This window comes from Microcaecilia unicolor, chromosome 6, assembly GCF_901765095.1.
Source record: "Microcaecilia unicolor chromosome 6, aMicUni1.1, whole genome shotgun sequence".
NCBI lineage: Eukaryota > Metazoa > Chordata > Amphibia > Gymnophiona > Siphonopidae > Microcaecilia > Microcaecilia unicolor.
The window spans coordinates 88935753-88958082 of NC_044036.1; the positions used below are offsets into that span (position 1 = coordinate 88935753).

Below are 22330 nucleotides of genomic sequence, written 5' to 3' on the forward strand. Positions count from 1 at the left end.
TACGCCCCTGCTTGATACAGTCCATGTTTCGGCACTATTGTGTACATCAGGAGTTCACAAATTGTGAGTTGAGTTCCTGTGTACTTGATGGTCAGATTGATGTGTGTGAACACTATAGAAATCCATACACACTTCTATATGTTTGGAAGAGGTAATCTTTCAGCCAGCCACTTTGTTTTGCGTTGCCTGTGTGGATTGTGGGGTTGTTTGGTTCTTCTCCCTTTTTCTATGTTCCAAACCCAGATAGTGCCCGATTCACAATTATTTAGGTGCATACGCCAGGACTGGAGACTGCTCCAGGAGTCCAAAAAAAAACCAAATGCTGAACACCCACACTGCAGTGTCTCTCTCATTCAGTAAGTTAGACCACACCGTTAGTTTTTGCTGTGAACTTTACTTGCAGGTTTACTTGTAACATAACCATTTGGACAATTTACAGCACAGTCGGTCTGTAAGCAGAGTTCCACAATTCTTAACATATTTTACAGCCCATTGCTAAGCTCCACATGATATTCCGCTGCTATAATTATGAGAACTGTGAAGCTCTCTCTCTTTTCTCAGTTCTTTCAGTATTTCTCCAATCTCCCTATACTATGGCTGTCATTTAGAAAAACACTTACAGCTACTGTGTTCTCAGCGGCATGGGACAGGCAGCTGCCTGGCCCCTGATGGTCCATAGAAATGAGAGGTTATAATGCTGGTTCAAAGCTGACACTGGAAAGTTAATGATGCAACGTAATTTCTCTCCTAGCCGTAAAGCTTAACAGGAAGACCATACAGATCTAGGCTTAGTCTGATGATGCCCAGCTGCAAAAATCACAGTATAAACACAGTGGCATCCTTCCCCTTCAGTCTTTTTAAAAAAAGGATGAAGTGGATACCCTGCTTCCATAACACCCACAGCAGGTCAGAGGTCTGGGTGACACTTCTGGTATGTCTCTGCTTCTTGCATTATAGAGCTTGAATGCGTCAATATTCCAACTGATTTAATCAGGCAGGAGAGCTTCCTGCCCGGTTAAATCACTTATGTGGGACTATCTGCTGATATTCAGTGATACTTAACTGCTTAATATCAGCGCTAACCAGTAAATCCATAGCCACCTCTTTTGTGGACGGTCCAGGGGCGGAGTCAGCACATATGCAGTTAAGTCCTATATTTGCTCTGTTTCACTGAAGTACTGAATATTGCACTTAACCGGATAATTGACAGTTGGCTGCGCATAACCGGATATTCAGTGCTGGTGCCCGAACATGGCCTGGTATTGCATATCTGGGCATAATGCTGGCAGTAGCCAAAAAAAACGCTGACCACCGGCAGCTAAATATTTACCTCAGGGCCCTTTTACTAAGCCGTGGTAGGGCTAACACGTGGGTAGCGTGTGCTAAATCGATATTGCCACTGGGGTAGCGTGGGCACCCTGCAGTAGTTTTGAAGTTAGCAAGCGCTGTTTCCTATGCTAGAAAGTAATTTTCTACTGTGGGGACATTCCCAGCAGTAATAGGCAGCGCAGCCACAATAACACATGTTGTCCGATTACCGCAGGAGTAGTGCGTGAGCCATTACCCCCAAGAAAATAGGTGGCGTTAAAGGCTCAGGCAGTAAATTGCCACATGCTACTTTTAATATTAGTGCACAGCCATTTACTGTCTCATTAAAAAAGGCCTTTTCACCCACCGCAGTAAAAAATGGCCTAGTGTGCGCTAATTTCACACATGCAAAGTAGCGCAGGCCACTTTTTACCACAGCTTAGTAAAAGGGCACCTGAATTATCAGAACACTGCTGTAATAATTGTTCATGGCATTAGGATGAGGGCTGTCCTTTACACAGTGGTCATGGCTGGGATGCTAGAGCCAACAGACAAAGTTTACTACTACTACTACTTATCACTTCTATAGCGCTACAAGGCATACGCAACGCTGTACACCATACATGAAAAGACAGCCCCTGCTCAAAGAGCTCACAATCTAAATAGGACAGGCAAACAGACAGAACAACTAAGAGGTAAGGGAATTAAAGAGGTGGGGATAAAAGGGTATGGGGCAAATGAGTAGTGGTTAGGAGTCAAAAGCAGCGTTAAAGAGGTGGGCTTTTAGCCTGGATTTGAAAACGGCCAAAGATGGGGCTAGACGTACAGGCTTGGGAAGTCTATTCCAGGCATGAGGTGCAGCAAGATAGCAGGAACGGAGTAAGGAATTAGCAGTAGAGAAGAAGGGGACAGACAAAAGAGATTTATCCACAGAACGGAGAACCTGAGGGGGGTTGTAGGGAGAGACAAGAGTGGAGAGGTACTGGGGAGCGGTAGAGTGAATGCACTTATAGGTCAGTAAGAGAAGTTTGAATTGAATGCAGAAACGGATAGGAAGCCAGTGAAGTGACTTGAGGAGAGGGCTAATGTGAGCATAGCGACTCTGGCGGAAAATGAGTCGCGCAGCAGAGATTTGGACTGATTGAAGGGGAGAGAGATGGCTAAGTGGGAGGCCGGTGAGAAGCAATAATCTAGGCGAGAGGTGATAAGAGTGTGGATAAGGGTTCTGGCAGAGTGCTCAGAGAGGAAGGGACAGATTTTGCTGATGCTCTCCAATTTATATTTCTGAATCTTCCTTCCAGATTTAATTCTCCTCCTATTTTTAGCGTTTCTACCAATAGGACTCTATGACATTCCCATTTCATCTTATTAGGACATGGACTTTTGAGATCAGCAGAATATACTTTGTCTTAGTTATCAATGACATTATCACACTTCCCACAGTATAATACCATTGGTGGATCCTGAAGTATTTTTTCTATGCACATTGTTAATGCAAAATCCCACAGGTTCCTACAGATTGTATTCGTTTCAAATTCATGGTCACCTCTTTTCATCTGCCATGACGCATGCCGAACAAGGTATGTCCTTCTGACAGCCTTGCCACCAACCCACTTTGGCTTTGTACCACACTCACCTGCCTCTTCAAAATCCCCCCACCTCCCATTCCCCCTTCAAGTTCAGCCCAGACTTTGGTTTGCTTCTTCTCCAAGCCACAACCTTCTCTTTCACTTTGTTCTTTTCTCCTTCCTTTGGCTACTACCACATTTTGGGGTTCATTTTCGAAAGAGAAAAATAGTTAAAAAGTGGCACATTTTGCTTGCCAAAACATTCAAATTGCTATTTTGAAAACTTGTTTTGCAGCTGTTTATCTATGAAATTCATCTGCAGTACATCCAAATCACAAGGAGGCATGTTAGAGGCATGTTGGGGTGGGATTAGGGTGTTCCTAACACTTGGACATCCAGGGCTACAATTTAAACGTTTTGGTCTAGACCTGGTTTTGTCACAACTAAGTCAGAAAAAGGTGCCCTAAATGACCAGGTGATCAGCGGAGGGATTAAGGCATGACCCCCCCCCCTTACACCCCCAGTGGTCACTGACCCCATCCCCCAAAGATGTGAAAGAATCAGTAATTACCAGCCTTTGTGACAGCATCAGATGTTATCCAGTCTTATTGGAGCAGTTTGGTCCCTGGAGCAGACTAGTGGTCAGTGCAGTGCAGTGTAGAAGAAGAGGACCCAGGCCCGTATCCCACTTTAACTGTTACACTTGTGGTAGAAAGTGTGAGCCCTTCAAAACTCACCAAAAACCTACTGTACCCACATATAGGTGACATATGCAGTCATAAGGGCTATTGTAGTGGTGTACAATTGGATATAGTAGGTTTTTGGTGGGTTTTGGAAGGCTCACCATACAATATAAGGGGTTAATGGTGAGGTGTGTACCTAGGAGCTTTTATGTGACATCCACTGCAGTGCCCTCTAGGGTGCCCCACTGCTCTGTTGAGATGTCTGTATGGCCAGTCTACTGCGAATGCTAGATCTTCCAACATCGCAATGGCTTCATTTTGTGTGTTTTTTACTTAGACTTTTTTTTATTGGACCACAAATATAAACACACAGAGCACAAATGCATCTTTCAAGTGGCCATTTAAAAAAAAAAAAAAGATGACATTTTGCTGTCTCAAAAACTGCTAAATTCGCCACTTGGATTCTGAACGTTTTGAGCAGTATGTCCAAAGTCGGACTCAGACATCATATAGAAAATGCCCCTCAACATAGTTTTACTTAAATCATAGAGAAGGAAACTGCCTATCTTCTGGCCTCTTCTAAACTCACTACTTATTCCTCTGACCCCGTTCCTACCAAGTTCCTCTGTTTTGTCTTTGCTTCAATCATGTCCACCACCCGTCACATCCGTAATTTACTGCCACACAAACTGTTCCCTCTTCCTTCAATCATGCTGTGCTTACACCATTCCTCAAAATCCTTAATTGGACCCTATTAGCCCTGCTAACTATTGTCCCATCATCCTCCTTTCATTAATATCCAAACTGCTTAAACATGCCATTCATGTTCACTGGCTTAACTTTCATCTCAAATTGTTCTAGATCTCTTCCAGCCTGGCACTTCACCCTCTACACACCACAGAATAAGTTCTTGCCAAAATGTCTGATGACTTCCTTATGGCCAAGCAGAAAGGCCCATAACTATCCTCATCCTCCTTGACCTGCCTGCTGCTTTTCATATTTCCTTCTTGACATGCTGTACTCAGCTGGATTTCAGCACTCTGCTCTTTCTTGGTTTCCTTCTTATTACTTTCAGTGTTTCCTCTAGTAGCTCTTCCTCTACTGCTGTCTCATTATCAGTAGATGTATCTCAAGGCTTGGCCCTAGGCTCTCTTTTCATTTCTCTCTACACTTGTTCCCTCAATGCTATAATCTGCTCTCATGGCTTTCAGTATCATGTTTATGTTGATGACTTCCAGGTCAAGCTCTCTATACACCAAATTTCATTAAGAATCAGTACCAAACCTCAGTCAGCTTGTCTGACATCTCTGCTAGATATTGCCGCCTTAAACTTAATAGGTTCAAGGTTCAAAGGATTTATGCTCCTAACTTTGAGAGTGATGCGTCTTTTTGGAAACGTACTAGGTCTGAGTGCATAGCTTTATACTCAATATTTCACTAGACTCCTAAATTTAGGAGCATATTTAGAGTGGGGGAAAACGTTAGGAGCTTAACACTAATTTCCTGCACTAGGCTTATGAATCTAGGCAAATGAATGGCAGGCCTAAATTTGTAATCCAACAAAAAAGCAATGGGTCCATGAAAGAGAGCCCAGGATTCATCTCCAGTATTATTCAAAACTTGAAATAAGCCCAATATGTTTCAAAAACAGAAACAGAGAAAAACCTTTTTCTGGGGTCACTAACAAAATAAAAGCTAAGAACACCTACCCACTAACAGTCTGTGGAACAAGGTCCACTTTGATGAAGACCCTTCACCAGAGCAAAACCTACACAACAGACTTCAGAGCCGAACAGAAAACAAACATTCACAAATAGGTAATACATAACCCAAAAGCTAACCCCCAAATTTTTATGAAATTTCCCACAAAAATCAATATCAAAATCTTCCTTCAAAAACCTTCTATAGCACACAGTATGCCAGGTCCAGTGGCGTACCAAGGGGGGGGCGGTGGGGGCAGTCCGCCCCGGGTGTCAGCGGGTGGGGGGTGCTCCGCGAGAGCCGACAGTTTTGCTGCGATCGCCGATGCAGGCAGCGCCTCGCGTCTGCCCTGCATGAACTGAAAAGAGGAAATCGCTTTGCTGACGTCGGGCCTTCCCTCGCTTGTTGTCCCGCCCTCGAGGAAATAGGAAGTTACCTCAAAGAGGGCGGGACAACAAGCGAGGGAAGGCCCGACGTCAGCAAAGCGATTTCCTCTTTTCAGTTCATGCAGGGCAGACGCGAGGCGCTGCCTGCATCGCTGCACGGATTAAAAAAAAAAAAAAGCAGCGTGGTGGCTTTAAGGGGAAGAGGGCTCAGGCCTCTAGATGGGAGGGGGGGGTCAGATGGGAGAGGGGGGCTCAGAAGGGAGAAGGATTGGAGAGGGTGGGGGTGCTCATAGGGGAGAAGGGGATTGGGGAGGGTGCTCATAGGGGAGAAGGGGATTGGGGAGGGTGCTCATAGGGGAGAAGGGGATTGGGGAGGGTGGGGGTGCTCATAGGGGAGAAGGGGATTGGGGAGGGTGCTCAGAGGGGAGAAGGGGATTGGAGAGGGTGGGGGTGCTCATACCGTAGGGGAGAAGGGGATTGGGGAGGGTGCTCATAGGGGAGAAGGGGATTGGGGAGAGTGAGGGTGCTCAGAGGGAAGAAGGGGATTGGGGAGGGTGCTCAGAGGGGAGAAGGGGATTGGAGAGGGTGGGGGTGCTCATACCGTAGGGGAGAAGGGGATTGGGGAGGGTGCTCATAGGGGAGAAGGGGATTGGGGAGGGTGAGGGTGCTCAGAGGGAAGAAGGGGATTGGGGAGGGTGCTCAGAGGGGAGAAGGGGATTGGAGAGGGTGGGGGTGCTCATACCGTAGGGGAGAAGGGGATTGGAGAGGGTGGGTGTGCTCATAAGGGAGAAGGGGATTGGGGAGGTGGGGGTGCTCATAGGGGAGAAGGGGATTGGGGAGGGTGCTCAGAGGGGAGAAGGGGATTGGAGAGGGTGGGGGTGCTCATACCGTAGGGGAGAAGGGGATTGGGGAGGGTGCTCATAGGGGAGAAGGGGATTGGGGAGGGTGAGGGTGCTCAAAGGGAAGAAGGGGATTGGGGAGGGTGCTCAGAGGGGAGAAGGGGATTGGAGAGGGTGGGGGTGCTCATACCGTAGGGGAGAAGGGGATTGGAGAGGGTGGGGGTGCTCATAAGGGAGAAGGGGATTGGTGAGGGTGCTCAGAGGGGAGAAGGGGATTGGAGAGGGTGGGGGTGCTCATACCGTAGGGGAGAAGGGGATTGGGGAGGGTGCTCATAGGGGAGAAGGGGATTGGGGAGGGTGAGGGTGCTCAGAGAGAAGAAGGGGATTGGGGAGGGTGCTCAGAGGGGAGAAGGGGATTGGAGAGGGTGGGGGTGCTCATACCGTAGGGGAGAAGGGGATTGGAGAGGGTGGGGGTGCTCATAAGGGAGAAGGGGATTGGGGAGGGTGGGGGTGCTCATAGGGGAGAAGGGGATTGGGGAGGGTGCTCAGAGGGGAGAAGGGGATTGGAGAGGGTGGGGGTGCTCATACCGTAGGGGAGAAGGGGATTGGGGAGGGTGCTCATAGGGGAGAAGGGGATTGGGGAGGGTGAGGGTGCTCAGAGGGAAGAAGGGGATTGGGGAGGGTGCTCAGAGGGGAGAAGGGGATTGGAGAGGGTGGGGGTGCTCATACCGTAGGGGAGAAGGGGATTGGAGAGGGTGGGGGTGCTCATAAGGGAGAAGGGGATTGGGGAGGGAGCTCAGAGGGGAGAAGGGGATTGGGGAGGGTGAGGGTGCTCAGAGGGAAGAAGGGGATTGGGGAGGGTGGGAGTGGTCATAGGGGAGAAGGGGATTGGGGAGGGGAGTGCTCAGATGGGAGAAGGGGTCTGGGGGTCTGACAAGGGGGCAGGAGGAAAAATGGGTCCATGCCTGGGGCAGGTGGGAGAATGGGTCTGGGGCTGAAAAGGGGGGATGCAAGGCATGTGGTGGATGAAGGGGGCTGGAACTGGGGGCTGAAAAGGAGGGTATTTGGGATAAGGGGGCTAGTACTGGAACTGGGGGCTGAAACGGGGCAGGGGCTGAAACTGGGGGCTTTAAAGGGGACAGGGAGAACTGGCTGGGGCTGAAGCTCGGGACTGATGGGAGAAAAGGGCTGGGGACTGGTGGGATAGTGGGGCTGAAAAGGGGGGCAGGTGGGAGATGTGGGCTGGGGCTGGAACTAGGGGCAGGTGGAATAAGGGGGCTGAAAAGAGGGGGCAGAGAGAGAGGGGACAGACCCTGGATGGAAGTGGGGAGCGTGAGGGAGGGCAGACCTTGGATGGATGGGAGAGGGAGGGCAGACGGATTGAAGGGGCAGAGAGAAAGGGCAGATGGTGGGTGGAAGGGGGAGAGAGAAAGAGGGCAGACTGGGGTAAATGGTGGATGGAAGGGGCAGAGATAGAGGGCAGATGTGGATGGAAGGGAGAGAGAGAGATGGCAGACTGGGGCAGATGGTGGATGGAAGGGGCAGAAATAGAGGGCAGATGTGGATGGAAGGAAGAGAGAGATGGCAGACTGGGGCAGACAGTGGATGGAAGGGGCAGAGAGAGAGGGCAGACACTGGATGGAAGGGACATTAGAGAGGGCAGACACTGGATGGCAGAGAGTGAGCGAAGACATGCTGGATGGAAGGAAGACAGTGAAAAGAAGATGAGGAAAGCAGAAACCAGAGACAACAAACTGTAAATATATATTTTAATTATTTTGCTTTAGGATATAGTATTGTAGCTGTGTTAATAAATGTTTAAAAGTAGAACATGTAAATAAGGTCATCTTTTTATTGGACTAATTTTAATACATTTTGACTTAACTTTCAGAGAACAAAACCCCCTTCCTCAGGTCAGGATAGGATAATGTAACAGCACTATACTGTATTGACCTGAGGAAGGAGATTTTGGTCTCTGAAAGCTAAATGTATTAGTCCAATAAAATGATATTATTTGTTTTATTTCTATTTGTTAATTTGTAAAGTGGTGATTGGTATTTGTTAGTTTTTTCAAATTTACATCTGCTGTCTTTATATTTTGCACAGTACTAGGGGACGTTTTCTGTTTCTGTGGTGTTGCATTGTATGCAGAGTCTGGCATCTTGGGGGTTCAGTTTAATTTTTGTCTAAATAGAAAGTTTAAATATTACTACTTATTCTATAGTGGATTAGGGTGTATCTGTGTTTGTGAAAAAGACATGGCTTTCAGTTGGCATTGACTGTGCAGGATCGACGATCTGTATTATTCTGTCTGGTTTCGTTTTACAATAGGTGAATTGATGTTCTAGTGCTCACTGTAGTGTTTAAGATGCTTTCCTTTTTACTTGTGTGACTCGTAGAAATTACTGCTTATGGTATGGTAGAATCGCTCTATAGGTCCTGATGTTTTGTATTCTCGGTATGCCTAGTACTGGATTTGGGGGGGGGGGGGTGTTAAAAAATGACCGGCCCCGGGTGTCAACTACCCTAGGTACGCCACTGGCCAGGTCACATACAAATGAGCAGAATTCTTTTAGCAACCTGCCTAAGAGATAAATAAATTCCCATCCATATTTTTATATATTGAAGGAAAGTAATAGGCTTGTATATAACTTTTATAGGAGAGCTCATTTGCTTTTCACTTTGTAGATATCTTATTTTGGGGAAATCACAAAATAAAGGTATCTGGCAGTGATTTTAGGAGGGTGGTTCAGAGCCTGGTCCTGTCAAAGGTGAACTATTGCAATGCCATATATCTTGGGGGGTTGGCCTTGACGTATAGGGCATTTGCAGGTTGTCCAAACTGCAGCTACCAGAATGGTAATGACAGTATCAATGTTTTCATACATTACTCCAGTGTTGAAACAACCACACTGGTTACCTGTTCATTTTAGGGTGCAGTATAAAATGTTGTCATTGATTCATCAGACTTTATACTCCATTTTCCCCTGGTACTTGTTTCAGGTTCTGTCAGTTTATCATCCAGGATGACGGCTGTGGTGAAAAACAGCTATGCAACTTTCAATTCAGGGGGTGATTGAGGCTCGATATGCTGAAACAAGGGTGGTTACTTTTTCAGTGGTTGGGCCGCTTCTCTGGAATGCATTATCAGGGATTTTGTGTTAAAGTCAGGGAACAGCACACTTTTATTTATTTATTTATTTATTACATTTGTATCCCACATTTTCCCGCATAGCAGTAGGCTCAATGTGGCTTACAGGTTCCAGAGAGGAGAGTACCAACTCCGGGAATATATACAGTGGAAAATAGAGTAACAGTAGGTGCAAGAAAGCTGATAAGGTTCCGTAAAAGAGAATACAACTCTGGGACGAATATATATTAAAAAACATTTGAAAACACATCTGCTTGTACGGGTATTTTTTTTAATGCTTAGATGTTGTAGGAGATGTAGCAGATGGTAGAAAAAGGCATGTACAGATAGGGTCTTTGTTTTGTATGTGTTATGTGTTTTTTGTAATCTGCCTAGGTTGTAGATGGACTAAACATATTTAAAATGAATAAATAAAATACAGAAGTATATGTTCAGATGAGATTGTGAGAATCTTTATAAAGCAGCAGGAATTCAGCATCAGTATTAAAAAAAACGCAAATGTTTATTTAAACCTTTGGGAGCTCTTCACTTTATCTTACCTTTTATATGAATCAGCAAGTTTGGTTTTGGCTTACTCAAATAGAAAATATGAGACACAATATTTTATTAAAGAGTTGTTTGGCTTCATTTGCTGTACATGTTCATGTCTTTTTGTTGCCTAGGTAACAGAAACCCGAACTGGTCCTTTGGGGTGTAGCAACTACGACAATTTGGATTCTGTCAGTTCTGTCCTTGTGGGAAGCCCTGAGAACAAGGTGCAGCTACTAGGTAAGATTTCTCTATGTGTCACTGTCTCCTGGTAAAACAAGAACTCCAGAGTGGTAGAGGGAGGAAGAGTGATGGAAAGAGTCCAGGAAAGATATGGGAGAGAAGGAGAAACTAAAAGAGCAGGAGAATAAACATGGAAGCCAGAGTGAAGCGAAAGTATGTGAGTAGGGAGAAAAGGCAAGAGTAGTTGAGGTAGACAGAAATGACAAGAGGGAAAGAAAAAAAAAAGAGAATGAGTGAGAACAAAAAGGGAAATGACACAAGAAACTAAAGAGACAGGTCACAGGAAAAAAAAAGAGAGAAGTTGGAGGAAGAAACAGGAAATAAAAACTAAGAGTTAAAGAGAGAAGGAAGAGGGACTGGGTGAATTGCTTTCCTTTGATACTATCCAAGACCTGCAATTTCCCAACCACAAGCCTTATTTTGGATTTTTTTGCTTCTCTAGTTGTTGTTCATTTCCTACTTCTAGATTGACAGAGACAGGGTTCATCTCTCTCAGATGCAAGGCCTGTGGTTACTAGACCCTTATTGCTGTGTTCTGAAAATTAATAAGAGATACTGGTATAGTGCACATCAGGGACAACACCCTGCTCATTTCCCACAGCAATAGTCTGTCAGGTGTCTGAAATGACTGTAGGTCAGAAGGAGATAGAGTGGACCATAATGGGAGTGGACAGCCCAAAACTTTTCATTTTGTTTCATTACCCATGACATTTGCAGCTAAGTTCATTTTGTTTTAGTTAGTCTGCATTTTCGTTTTTGGCGCAATGTTGTGAAAAAAAGCACCATCTTTGCAAACAGTGTGCTCTCTGTACAGAGACGGCATATTTTTAACAATATTGAGGGTGCACTCTTTTGAAAAGAATAAAGAATATGCATTCTTTACAAATAGGGGGAAATTCTATAAATGGTGCTCAAACTTCGGTGCCAAAGAAAATTGGCATGGAACAATATTCTGTACTGGGCATTCCAGGATTGGTGCCATTTATTTATTTATTTATTTATTTATTCAAGACTTGATATACCGCTGAAACTGACGGACAGATCTCAGTGGTTTACAAACAAAACAAAAAGCATAGAAAAGGACTACAAAATACAATAGGAAAAAAGACCATGCACACAAGGGAACTAATTTAAAATAGTTGAGACTGCTTTGGTCCGACCCGAGAAAGCTGTGCTGGAAATGGTTGTGAGATTGAATATGCAGTAGCAATAAAAACCATCATAATATGGTGATATATTGACCAGCTCTTGAAGACGCCTGTGGCAAAATACAAGCTATGTGTAGAGCTGTTTGTAGCTGTTTGGAAGAAATATCATGAGCTGAGAATAGCGGTTGAGAAGAACAAATTGGAAAATATTGTGAAACAATGTATGGACAAATATAGTAATAGACATCTATGAGCCACAGTTTTATGGACTAAGTGTGATAACATCATAGAGTGTAGAGAGACATTAGTTTGACAACAATGAAAACCTTGAGGGGTATCAATTATAAGAACTATTGAAAGTAAATAGACACAGGGATCTAGTTGGGTGAAGAATTTTATTGTATAAGACTGTGGAACAGGAATTTGTATACATTTATAATAAAATTTGAAATATCTATTCTCTGTAAAGTATTTGGCGAAAGTCACAAGGGAGAATAGTGATAAATACAAACCCAATATTGTTAATTGTTGTAACATTTATACTTGCCATCTCCCAGGTACCCGTACCCAAACAAAGGCTGCCTCACTCACTGGAGCATGCCTTTTGGAAAAGCCATCCCTTTAGAAGTGCCTTAAATTTTTTTTAATTACTTTCGCTACGTATATTCAGAGGCAGAGAATTTCAAAGATGGAGAGCAACAAAGAAAAAAAGCACTGACGTGATTTTTCTAGTTAGGCAGAGCGTGGTCCTGGTAGTACCATAGGGTGATCGCTACTACATTGCAAGACATGTGCTGAAGAATACATATGGTCATTGAGGAGAAATACAAGGGAGTACCCTGACAAAAAGCTTTGAAAGCCAAAAACAACGTTTTGAATTGAATGTGATAAGTCACCAGTAGCCAGTGGTGATCTTTCAGAGTGGACAAAATATGATCAAATTTCTGTGGGTGACAGAGGAGATGAATAGCTGTGTTCTGCAATGTGTGTAATCTTTTGAGAAGCAAATTGGTTATCCCTAGATAAATGATATTGCAATAGTCCAAATACAGATACAGTCACAGAAGAGAGAGTAAAAACAGCACACAAACATAAACAGAAACAGAAAAAAAGCAACACTGGGCCTTCAGGATAGAGATAACGGTCGTCCTTTAATCTGAAAATGATCCGATGGCATTCTCTTTGATTAATAGGACAATAACAAAGTAGTGGACCCCTAAGGCAGGCGTTTGTATGCCGAAACACGGCCCGTGTCGGGTCATTTTCAGATTAAAGGACGACCGTTATCTCTATCCTGAAGGCCCAGTGTTGCTTGTTTTCTGTTTTTGTAATAGTCCAAATGGGACATAAAAAGGGAAAGGATTAGAGAGTGAAATGTATCGTGATCAAATAAAGAATGGACTGATCTCAACTGATGCAAAAGAAAACTGGGATTTTCATAAAGCAGAGATTTGAGGCTCAAAAGAAAGACTAAAATCAAGGAGTGCACCTAGGTAGCGAAAACTAGTAATGAGAGAAATCAAGTTGTCAAATAACAGGAGTGGAGCCGTTGGAATAGAGAGATAATTGGTCAGCCAACAGGCCACCATCTTGTCACGGTTTAGCATAAGACAGTGCTCTGTGAGCCATTGAGTAGTTGCCTACAAAAAACGTTGTAAAAATTGCAAATCAAAAGTGAGAGAACTAACCTTATATAGTAGTAGGAAGTCATCAGTATACATATAAAAATAAATGCAAATGTATTGAATAAGAGTGGCTAAAGGACTCAAGAAGATGTTAAATGGAAGGGGGAAAGTATTGAACCCTGTGGTACTCCACATGTCAGTGATTTATTAGAAGAAGTGGATTGATTGAATGTAACATCAAAAGAACAGTCAAAGAGAAATGAGTGAAGCCATTGCAAAACAGTACCAGAAATTCCCAGAGATTCCAACTGTGACAATAATAAAGAGTGATCCACCAAGTTGAATGCCACAGAAAGCTCTAACAAAATTGCCAAAGTAAGGTGATTGCTATCTAGGTGCGACCTTACCTCACTGAGGGAGGATGCCAAGATAGTTTAGAATAGCGCATAGCGCCGGGATTCTTGCTCAACTGGGCAGTTACACCAACTGAAATCGGGTGAAAATCCCAGCACGCAAGTTAGGCTCAGATCCACCAAATTCTGTAGCACTGCATATATTTTAGGGGAACACCCCTGGCCTGCCCATGACCTTTCCATTGACATGCCCCCTTTGCAGATCCATGCAGAAACACATGCTATTTTATAAGTGGGTGTGTAAGTGTTTTTTCACATGGATGTGCCATTTCTATACCATTTCGGCATCTTGCAGCCGTTAAAAAGCTTTTTTCACATTGAAAATTTGGTGCAGAGGTAGCGCCCAACGTTCAGCGCCATATATAGAATTTCCTCCATAGTGTGCACTTTTATCACAAATGAAAAAACAAAATGTGTTTTTTCCTGCTTGTTTTCACTTTTAAATGACATGCAACCACATTTCCTATCTCGTTGCAAACAACAGCCCAACCCTAGACCATACTGCTTTCTTTCTGTTCCTCATATATTTTTGTATAGTGTTTATAGTCCAGCATGTCCTTTCAAAAGCATCTGGATACAATTTCTAATGTAGCTGAGTTCAGATTGCTTATTGAAAAATCTGTTCAAAATTCTGTCACTATGTTCATATTAGCCCTCTCCTGAAGTCTTTGCATTGGCTCCCTGTTTCCGCATACAGTTCAAACTCCTCTTATTGACTTACAAGTGCATTCACTCTGCAGCTCCTCACTACCTCTCCACTCTTATCTCTCTCTACACTCCTCCCCAGGAACTCTGTTCATCAGGTAAATCTCTCTTATCTGTACCCTTCTCCTCCACTGCCAACTCCAGACTCCGTTCCTTTTATCTTGCTGGACCATATGCTTGGAATAGACTTCCTGAGTCAACACGTCAAGCTTCAGTTCTGGCTGTCTTCAAATGCAGGCTGAACGCCCACATTTTTTAGGCTGTTTTTAACTCCTAATTCCACTTGTTCAGTACCCATGTCTGTTTTATCATTCCCACTTTAAGTAACTCCTTTATCCCTTTTTTGTCCTGTTTGTCTGTCTTGATGAGATTGTGAGCTCTGCCGAGCAGGAACCGTAGTAGGTTCTCTCCTGAGATGAATTCAGAGATGGACCTTCCAGTATTTTAATGATGTCACATCCTGAGAGAAATACCCTTGCATGTACTTTTACCACTGCCTGCCCATTTTATTTGATGGAAAAGATATTTAGTGCACTGGCAGGAGGGCATCATTGAGAGGGGGACATTTGGAAGAATGGAAGCCAGGGGAAGAGTGGCCAGTCTGCAGATATTTCTGCTCTAAAACTTAACCAAAAAGACATGAAGAGGCATGTTGCTTTATTACATTATTGAATTTTAATATTTTATATTCTCATTTTAACTTTGGCATGAGTTCGCAATTCATATTCCAAAAGCAGCAAGCTCCTGTCTTTTCCTTCATTCTAATACAACAGCACAGGACCTGCTCCCACAGGGTTTACTTCAGCAATTAACCATTTCTTCCCTGCACTATTCCACTAATACTATAGTAGTATTCAGTCCTCATATATTCTAATCAACACATTTAACAACCTATTCAGCATTAAAAGGCCAACTTTTTATTCAGGGCTGATACAATAGCCAAGGCAAACCTTCAGTGTGCCCCCCCCCCCCCCCCCCCCCCCCCCCATTTAATGTCGTCTCCTCCTGAGATTTTGATCATTAAATTCAACAATCATGGTTACCCCTACATCATCCTTCCCAGAAAACTCCTGCACAAAACAGACATTATGCTTTGTTTTCTATCCAGTCAAACTCAGTCGGTGGCAGTCAGCATTTTTTTTTTATGTTAACTGTTGTGGGAAGAATTAGGCCCCATTAGTCAATGCTGGGATTTATGCAAGTCCCAGCCAATATTCAGTCAGGACCCACATAAGACAGTTATGTGGGTCCCGGCTGAATATAGGCTCGGACCCACATAAGAGTAAGAGTCAGGTGTACCCTCCCACTCACTCCTGCCTATCATGACTCTGACTTCAAAATGGCAACCTCTAACAGCTGTCTTGAAATACTAACAGTAGTACTGTGACGCTGCCCCTAGAGGTTGCAGCAGCCATTGTGGAGCTGGAGCAACAATGGGCAGGAATGAGTGGGCATTGCTCCTGTTCTTTAGGCCCTAGACCCCCAGGGATTATACAGATAGTGCTCATTGGAAGGTCTTGGGGGAGGGGGGGTGGAATCAGGGGGTGGGCTCTCAGTGTTCATTTGGGGGGGTAAGGGAGGGAGAGGGATTAGAACTGGGGGGAGAGTGTGGAAATTAGAGTGGATGGATCAGGGACCAGAAAGGGCAGGGGGACATCCAGTTATATGGGTGTCAGCCAATATTCAGTACCAGCATCTGCATAGGTAACTGTTACTTATGCAGTCCTACATGCCCGGTTAGCTATGTGGTCGCTAACACTGAATATTGCTAGCACCCACATATCTCCCAGTTCCTCCCCGTCACTAGAACGCCCCTTTCCTGCCCAGTTTTCACTTGGCCGGTTAGTGCCGATATTCAACAGCATTGTCATGTTATTTGCCACTAAATATTGGTGGTCGCACTTCATCAAAAGCCTTATCTAAGATCCTTTTGTAAGGAAGAAAAAATATTATATCATCAGCATATAAGTGGCATGATACTCCCTGTGTATGTAGCAAGGTGCAAAGGGGAATCACATAAAGATGGGTGATAAAGTCAACCCTTGAGTAACTTCAGTAAGCACTGGACAGTATCCCAAGATGAATTCCCAACTACAATTTTTTCAGTTCTGCCACTGAAATACGATTCGAACCATTTTAAAACTGTTCCACCTACTCCAGTGGCCAGTAATCTTTGTAATACAACTTCGTAGTTCAAAGTATCAAACACAGGTGTAATATCAAGTAGTACAACTAAAATATATTGTTCTCCACTGACAACTCTGACAAACCCTAATTGAATGGAATCTATTGTTCATAATAATAAAGATGATTCCATCCTATGGAATCTCGTGAATCCATGTTGACGGTTATCCAAAACATTATTGTTATCTATATAACATAGTAACATAGTAAATGACGGCAGAAAAAGACCTGCATGGTCCATCCAGTCTGCCCAACAAGATAACTCATATGTGCTACTTTTTGTGTATACCTTACCTTGATTTGTACCTGTCCTTTTCAGGGCACAGACCGTGCAAGTCTGCCCAGCACTATCCCCGCCTCCCAACCACCAGCTCTGCCTCCCACCACCGGCTCTGGCACAGACCGTATAATTCTGCCCAGCACTATCCCCGCCTCCCGCCACCGGCTCTGCCACCCAATCTCGGCTAAGCTCCTTAGGATCCATTCCTTCTGAACAGGATTCCTTTATGTTTATCCCACGTGTGTTTGAATTCTGTTACCGTTTTCATTTCCACCACCTCCCGCGGGAGGGCATTCCAAGCATCCACTACTCTCTCCGTGAAAAAATACTTCCTGACATTTTTCTTGAGTCTGCCCCCCTTCAATCTCATTTCATGTCCTCTCGTTCTATCGCCTTCGCACCTCCGGAAAAGGTTCGTTTGCGGATTAATACTTTTCAAATATTTGAAAATTGATTTAGTACTGCCTTTTATAGAATTTTGGAAAGGAAGGATAAAGAGGAAATTGGTCAAAAATTAGTATTATCCAAATCAGTATTCCCCCCTTTTGGAACAGGATGAACAACAGCTAATTTTAACTGTGATATTATTCCTATCTTTAGTGATTCATTTGCCATGTCAGTTAGATAAGGGACAATATCTTCCTTCATAGCTTTTAATACTGAAGGTGGGCAAACATCCAAAGCAGAAATTTCAAACTGACTAGTTCTAAAGTGCATAATAGATCATCTTCTGTTAATATGGAAGTCAGTCCAATTCTTTTCTAAGTGCTCTTCCTCAAGATCAGTCATCTTCTTCCTAGTCACAAATCCTAGAAATCTTTGTAACACAGGTATCAGCGAACTGATCAGCTATAAATGAGGAGTTCGTATTAAGTTTGGTATCTCTGTCAATCAATGATTTAACTGTATGAAATAACTGAAAAGGCTGCTTTAAAGAATCAGATCATTTTTTTAGAAAAATATGATGACCTAGCAATATCAACCACTTGTTGATATTCATTATGCAGGGCCTTTACCTTTAACTGATCTATTTCAAGGCTTGTTTTTCTCCAACAATATTTGGTAGCACATACATTGTTTGTTTCTGTAGTTCAACATTAAACCATGGAATAACAAATAACCTTTTTCTTTTTATAGCAACTTAATGGTGCAATTTGGTCAAGAGAGTTACGCAAAAAAAAAAAATAATAATTCCAATCATCAACAGCCATTTCTAGAGTCTCAAAAGACAATGTTTGTAGTACAGGAAACCATGTACCCTTGAGTGCTTGAATTTCAGAAGGCCTATGACAATAACAGAACTACCCTCTGAAGTACAAGAAAAATCAGTAAGTTCAAAGATAATTTTAAAGATCAGCCCAAAAGAAATGATCTCAGTCATTAAATTCCTAACTACTCCATGCTGGAAAGCTTTTCCACTAAAAATTAAATCTAAAGTATTTCTTTTTCATATGTGGGCCCTTTATCAATTTGTGAAAGCCCTAACGCTTCCATTGTGGCTAGAAATTCAGCATAATGGGGCTCTAAAGGTGCTTCATGAAAATGAACATTAAAATCACCCAGCACAATAACATTATTTAAATCCTGATCTAATGAAAGCAAGATTTCAACTACCAACCAATAATTACTAAATAGCAGTTTAGGAGGAAAACATGCTAAATATATAATAAATGTGGGGAAAAAATAATTGCAAGCATCTCAAACTGTGATTCTGATGGAACATTTAAACGATGAATCTTAAAAGATTTGCTATAAATTAGCAAATTATCTTTCTTTATTTGAACTTCCCAGGCATAACCAGGGGAACAGCATTCATTAAAAGATTCAAGGGATAAAGGGTCATGGATTTGATATACTGCATTTCTGTGGATACAACCAAAATGATTTATATATACTATTGAAATCTAATCTTCAAATTTCTGTAATGCATCTGTAACACCTGATTACTGGGCACTCCTGGATTTGGGGTCTAACCTGACTGGAGCCTCCCAAAGGTAGTGTCCGTCAGTCCCGTACTCATTGTGGTGTTCGGTACCTCCTCCTGGGGAAGACAAAGATTGGTGGGTGGGAGTAGCCTAGTGGTTAGTGCAGTGGACTTTGATCCTGGGGAACTGGGCTCAATTCCCACTGCAGCTCCCCGTGACCCTGGGCAAGCCATCCATCCCCCCCCCCCCCCCCCCCCCAATTGGCCAGGCACAACAAGCACCCATATATACTACATAAACCACCTTGAATGTAGTTGCAAAAACCACAGAAAGGCAGCATATCAAGCCCCATTCCCCCCCCCCCCCCCCCCCCCCCTCCGGAACAACAACTCAAAAATGCAGTGAACAGGGCTGGCTAATAAACAAGCTTTATTTAATTATTTACACAGATCTTTGTATAGTCTTGGTACTTAATTTCTTAAAGCAAATATAAACAAAATACCAATAGTATTGGCCTTTAACTTCATAAACCATATGCATTCTAGTACTAACAGTTAGTCTTTGACTCAGGTATTCAGAATCAGTTACTCAGCCCTTCACATAACGTTCAGACCCTATCAGTCATTCTTGTCAAGGTAGTAGCTATAAACTGTTCCCTGCTGCTTAGTCAATTCAGTGTGTGGGCATGGCTAAGTGGCCTTGGTCCCTCCTCTCCTTTCCTTACAAGTTCACCCTTTCCCATTCCCCTCAGATCTCACCCCTCCTGCAGGAGACTTCTTGGGCTGTTGGCTGCTGTGCTGGATCCCAAGCTGGCTAAGCCTGTTCCTTCTGCAGTTTTCTGGATGCTCTCCCTGGGCTCTGGGGGCTGGCTGTCCTCCTCCATTGGGCCCCTAGTGCCGATCACACCCTGGAGGGTTTCACCTTTGCTGGGCCTTTAGTGCCGATCGCACCCCAGAGGCCTTCACCCTTGCTGGTCCTCTCTTCAAGAGGAGCCTCGGGGGTTTCTCCTTTCTGGGGTTCAGGATTATCAGCCCTTAACAGGTCTCTCCAACTGTCAATTCCAGTGTTCTCCAATAGGGGGCTACCCCTGTTCTTCTCAGCCCTAGGCACTGATAGTGCCCCCACAGGCCACTAGATCACCAGGGCACTACAATAAAGTACAGGAGGAAAGGGGAGGGGTAGTGAATGAATGGAGTCATGTGGGTGGAGTGAGGCTGGAAAATTGGGAAGGGGATAAACATGGGAGGAGAGAGAGGGAATCTGGCTTTTTTGGGGATGTCAAAGTGACAGGGGGTGAGGCGGAGGTGTGTCAGGGGCAGAGCATGGTGTGACAGAGGACAGGGCATGTGTCCTCTTTTTGCTTGGGGCAAATATGGCAACCCTGAATGTAATTTTCTGTTTCTGGGACCAGAGACAGCAGTAGTATACACAAAGCATTGTCCCTGTGCCTTCCTTGTTGTTGTTGTTGTTATTACTGCTGCAGCCGCCTTGTAGATGCGGAGAAGCATCTGGTGACCAAGAAGTCAATGAGCGAAGAGGGAGAGGGAGAGGAAGGCGAGTAAAATGGGGACGTGCAGGATGGTGGTGGTGATTGTGGGGAAGAGTAAGACGAGGCAAAGCTGGATGGATTGGTGGTAAGGAAGAGAGACAGAGGCCAGATGCAGACTCAGGGTCTTTAATTGCACTAAAATGTTTAACGCATATTACAATTTTAACATGCTAATCACATTATTAATGCATTAACCCCAGGATTCTGTATACGGTGCCCAAATTTGCGTGTGACTCCGTGATGTGCACGCAACTTAATGAGCTGTTAACAAGCAATAATTGGCTACCAACAACTAATTATTGATGTTTATTGGCATCAATTATGATTTGCACATGCATCTGGCTGCACGCTATCTATAACAGAAGGCACCCAAATCCCGTCGCTCGCAACTCAAAAGCGGGCATGACCATGGGATGGGCATGGGTGTATCAAGGACTTTCCAAAAAGTTGCACGCATTGTTACAGAATACCGGGTCTCTGTGCCCAATTTGTACACCAGCATTTACACCAGGTTTCGAAGTTAGGGTGCAGGAATCAGCACCAAGCAAGATTTTATAAAGAGGTATGCACCCTTCATAGAATTGCACTCAGTGCTGATCTTTTCTGGTGCCCATTTTTGAGCATGATTTATAGAATCCGGCACTAAATGTACAGCCCTAATTGGCAGCAAATAAGATTAGGAAAATTGAGAGAAGCTCATTGTTATCTGTGGCACCCATGAAAAGTCCATTTGGAAGGAGTAGATTTATAGCTGTCTGAACTATATTTGAAACCTGTTAACATGTGAACACTTTTCTCCTCACATTAATGTCTCTAATGCAGTTACAGAAGACTGGGGGATGGAGCTGGCTCTGCATATTGCCAATTACTGTTTATTTATAAATGCCATATTTTTGACCCTAGGCTTGCAGGTTCTGCTGCCCAATTACCTGCGTGAGCGTTTTGTGCAGGCTGCACTCAGTTACATCACCTGCAGCTTTGAAGGGGAGCTGGTCTGCCGAGAGCAGGATTGCTGGTGTCAGTGCAGCCCCAGCTTCCCAGAATGCAATTGTCCTGACGCCGACATTCACTCTATGGAAGAGAATCTGCTGAAAATCAGGGATGTCTGGGCTACTCAGTACAAGGAATTTGAGGAGTCTGGTGAGGTTGCATCCAAGAACAAAATCAATGTCTTTTCAGATTCTAACTGCTACTCTTCTTCCTCCTACATGTAGCATTAATAGTTAAGGTGCTCAGAGTTGGCATATTATCCAATTTAATAATAGAGATCAAAACTTAGGTTTTTCTATTTTATTTTTTATTTTCATTCTTTCCAGCCCAGTGGAATTTTGGAAAGAAATAAGAGGTCAAGAAAGTCTCTACAGAGGCAAAATAACTTTCTAAAAATTTAACAGAATAGGACAAAATTTGGTGTGGGGGAAAAACTGGGGAAAAGGCACATCAGGTTTGAAAATGGGTCAGATTGGTCCTGGGGGGTTCCAATGAAGTAAAGTCTCTCGAAATATGGCCCAATATACTTCTATAGAAAAGGCAGTTCCTACAGCTGCTCCATAAAAATATTAATACACTGACACCCCCCCCCCCCCCCCCCCCACACACACACACATATTACACACCATTTATCCGTCTGCTGCCACAACTGTCCCTGTTGGGATGGCTCTTAGTGATTCAGATGTATATTTCATTCTTTGCTGTAAATCCTACTGTGAACCCTTGTGACTGAACCACATATGGCCACTGTGTAAAGTGACAACTAGTGACTGAATCATGTAGTTTCCTACTGGTTGCTAAGTGCATTGCCGCCTAGTGGTGGAGATGCATGGTAATATGTTTAAACTGTAAAATCCATCCTTAGAAATCTGATGACAGTCGGCCTTAGTTTCGAAAGTAATGGGCGCCCATATTTCGACCCAAATCAGGAGATGGGCGCCCATCTCGCAAAGACGCCCAAATTGGTATAATCAAAAGCCGATTTGGGGCGTCTTCAACTGCAATCTGTCGCGGAAACGGGCAAAGTTGAAGGAAGAGTGTCGGAGGCGTGGTGAAGACGGAACTGGAGCGTGTTTATCGGACGAGGAGAGATGGGCGCCCTCG

At 43.9% G+C, this 22330-nt stretch overlaps 1 protein-coding gene across 1 annotated transcript in view; it reads left to right on the plus strand.

The window, feature by feature from the left end:
• Nucleotides 1-22330, plus strand: part of BRINP2 (BMP/retinoic acid inducible neural specific 2) — a 149178-nt gene that overhangs the window by 115459 nt on the left and 11389 nt on the right. Inside the window, exons 5-6 of the mRNA XM_030206401.1 lie at nucleotides 10299-10404; nucleotides 21140-21376. Of these exons, the coding sequence (XP_030062261.1) occupies nucleotides 10299-10404; nucleotides 21140-21376 (343 nt within the window). The remainder of the gene's footprint in view (nucleotides 1-10298; nucleotides 10405-21139; nucleotides 21377-22330) is intronic.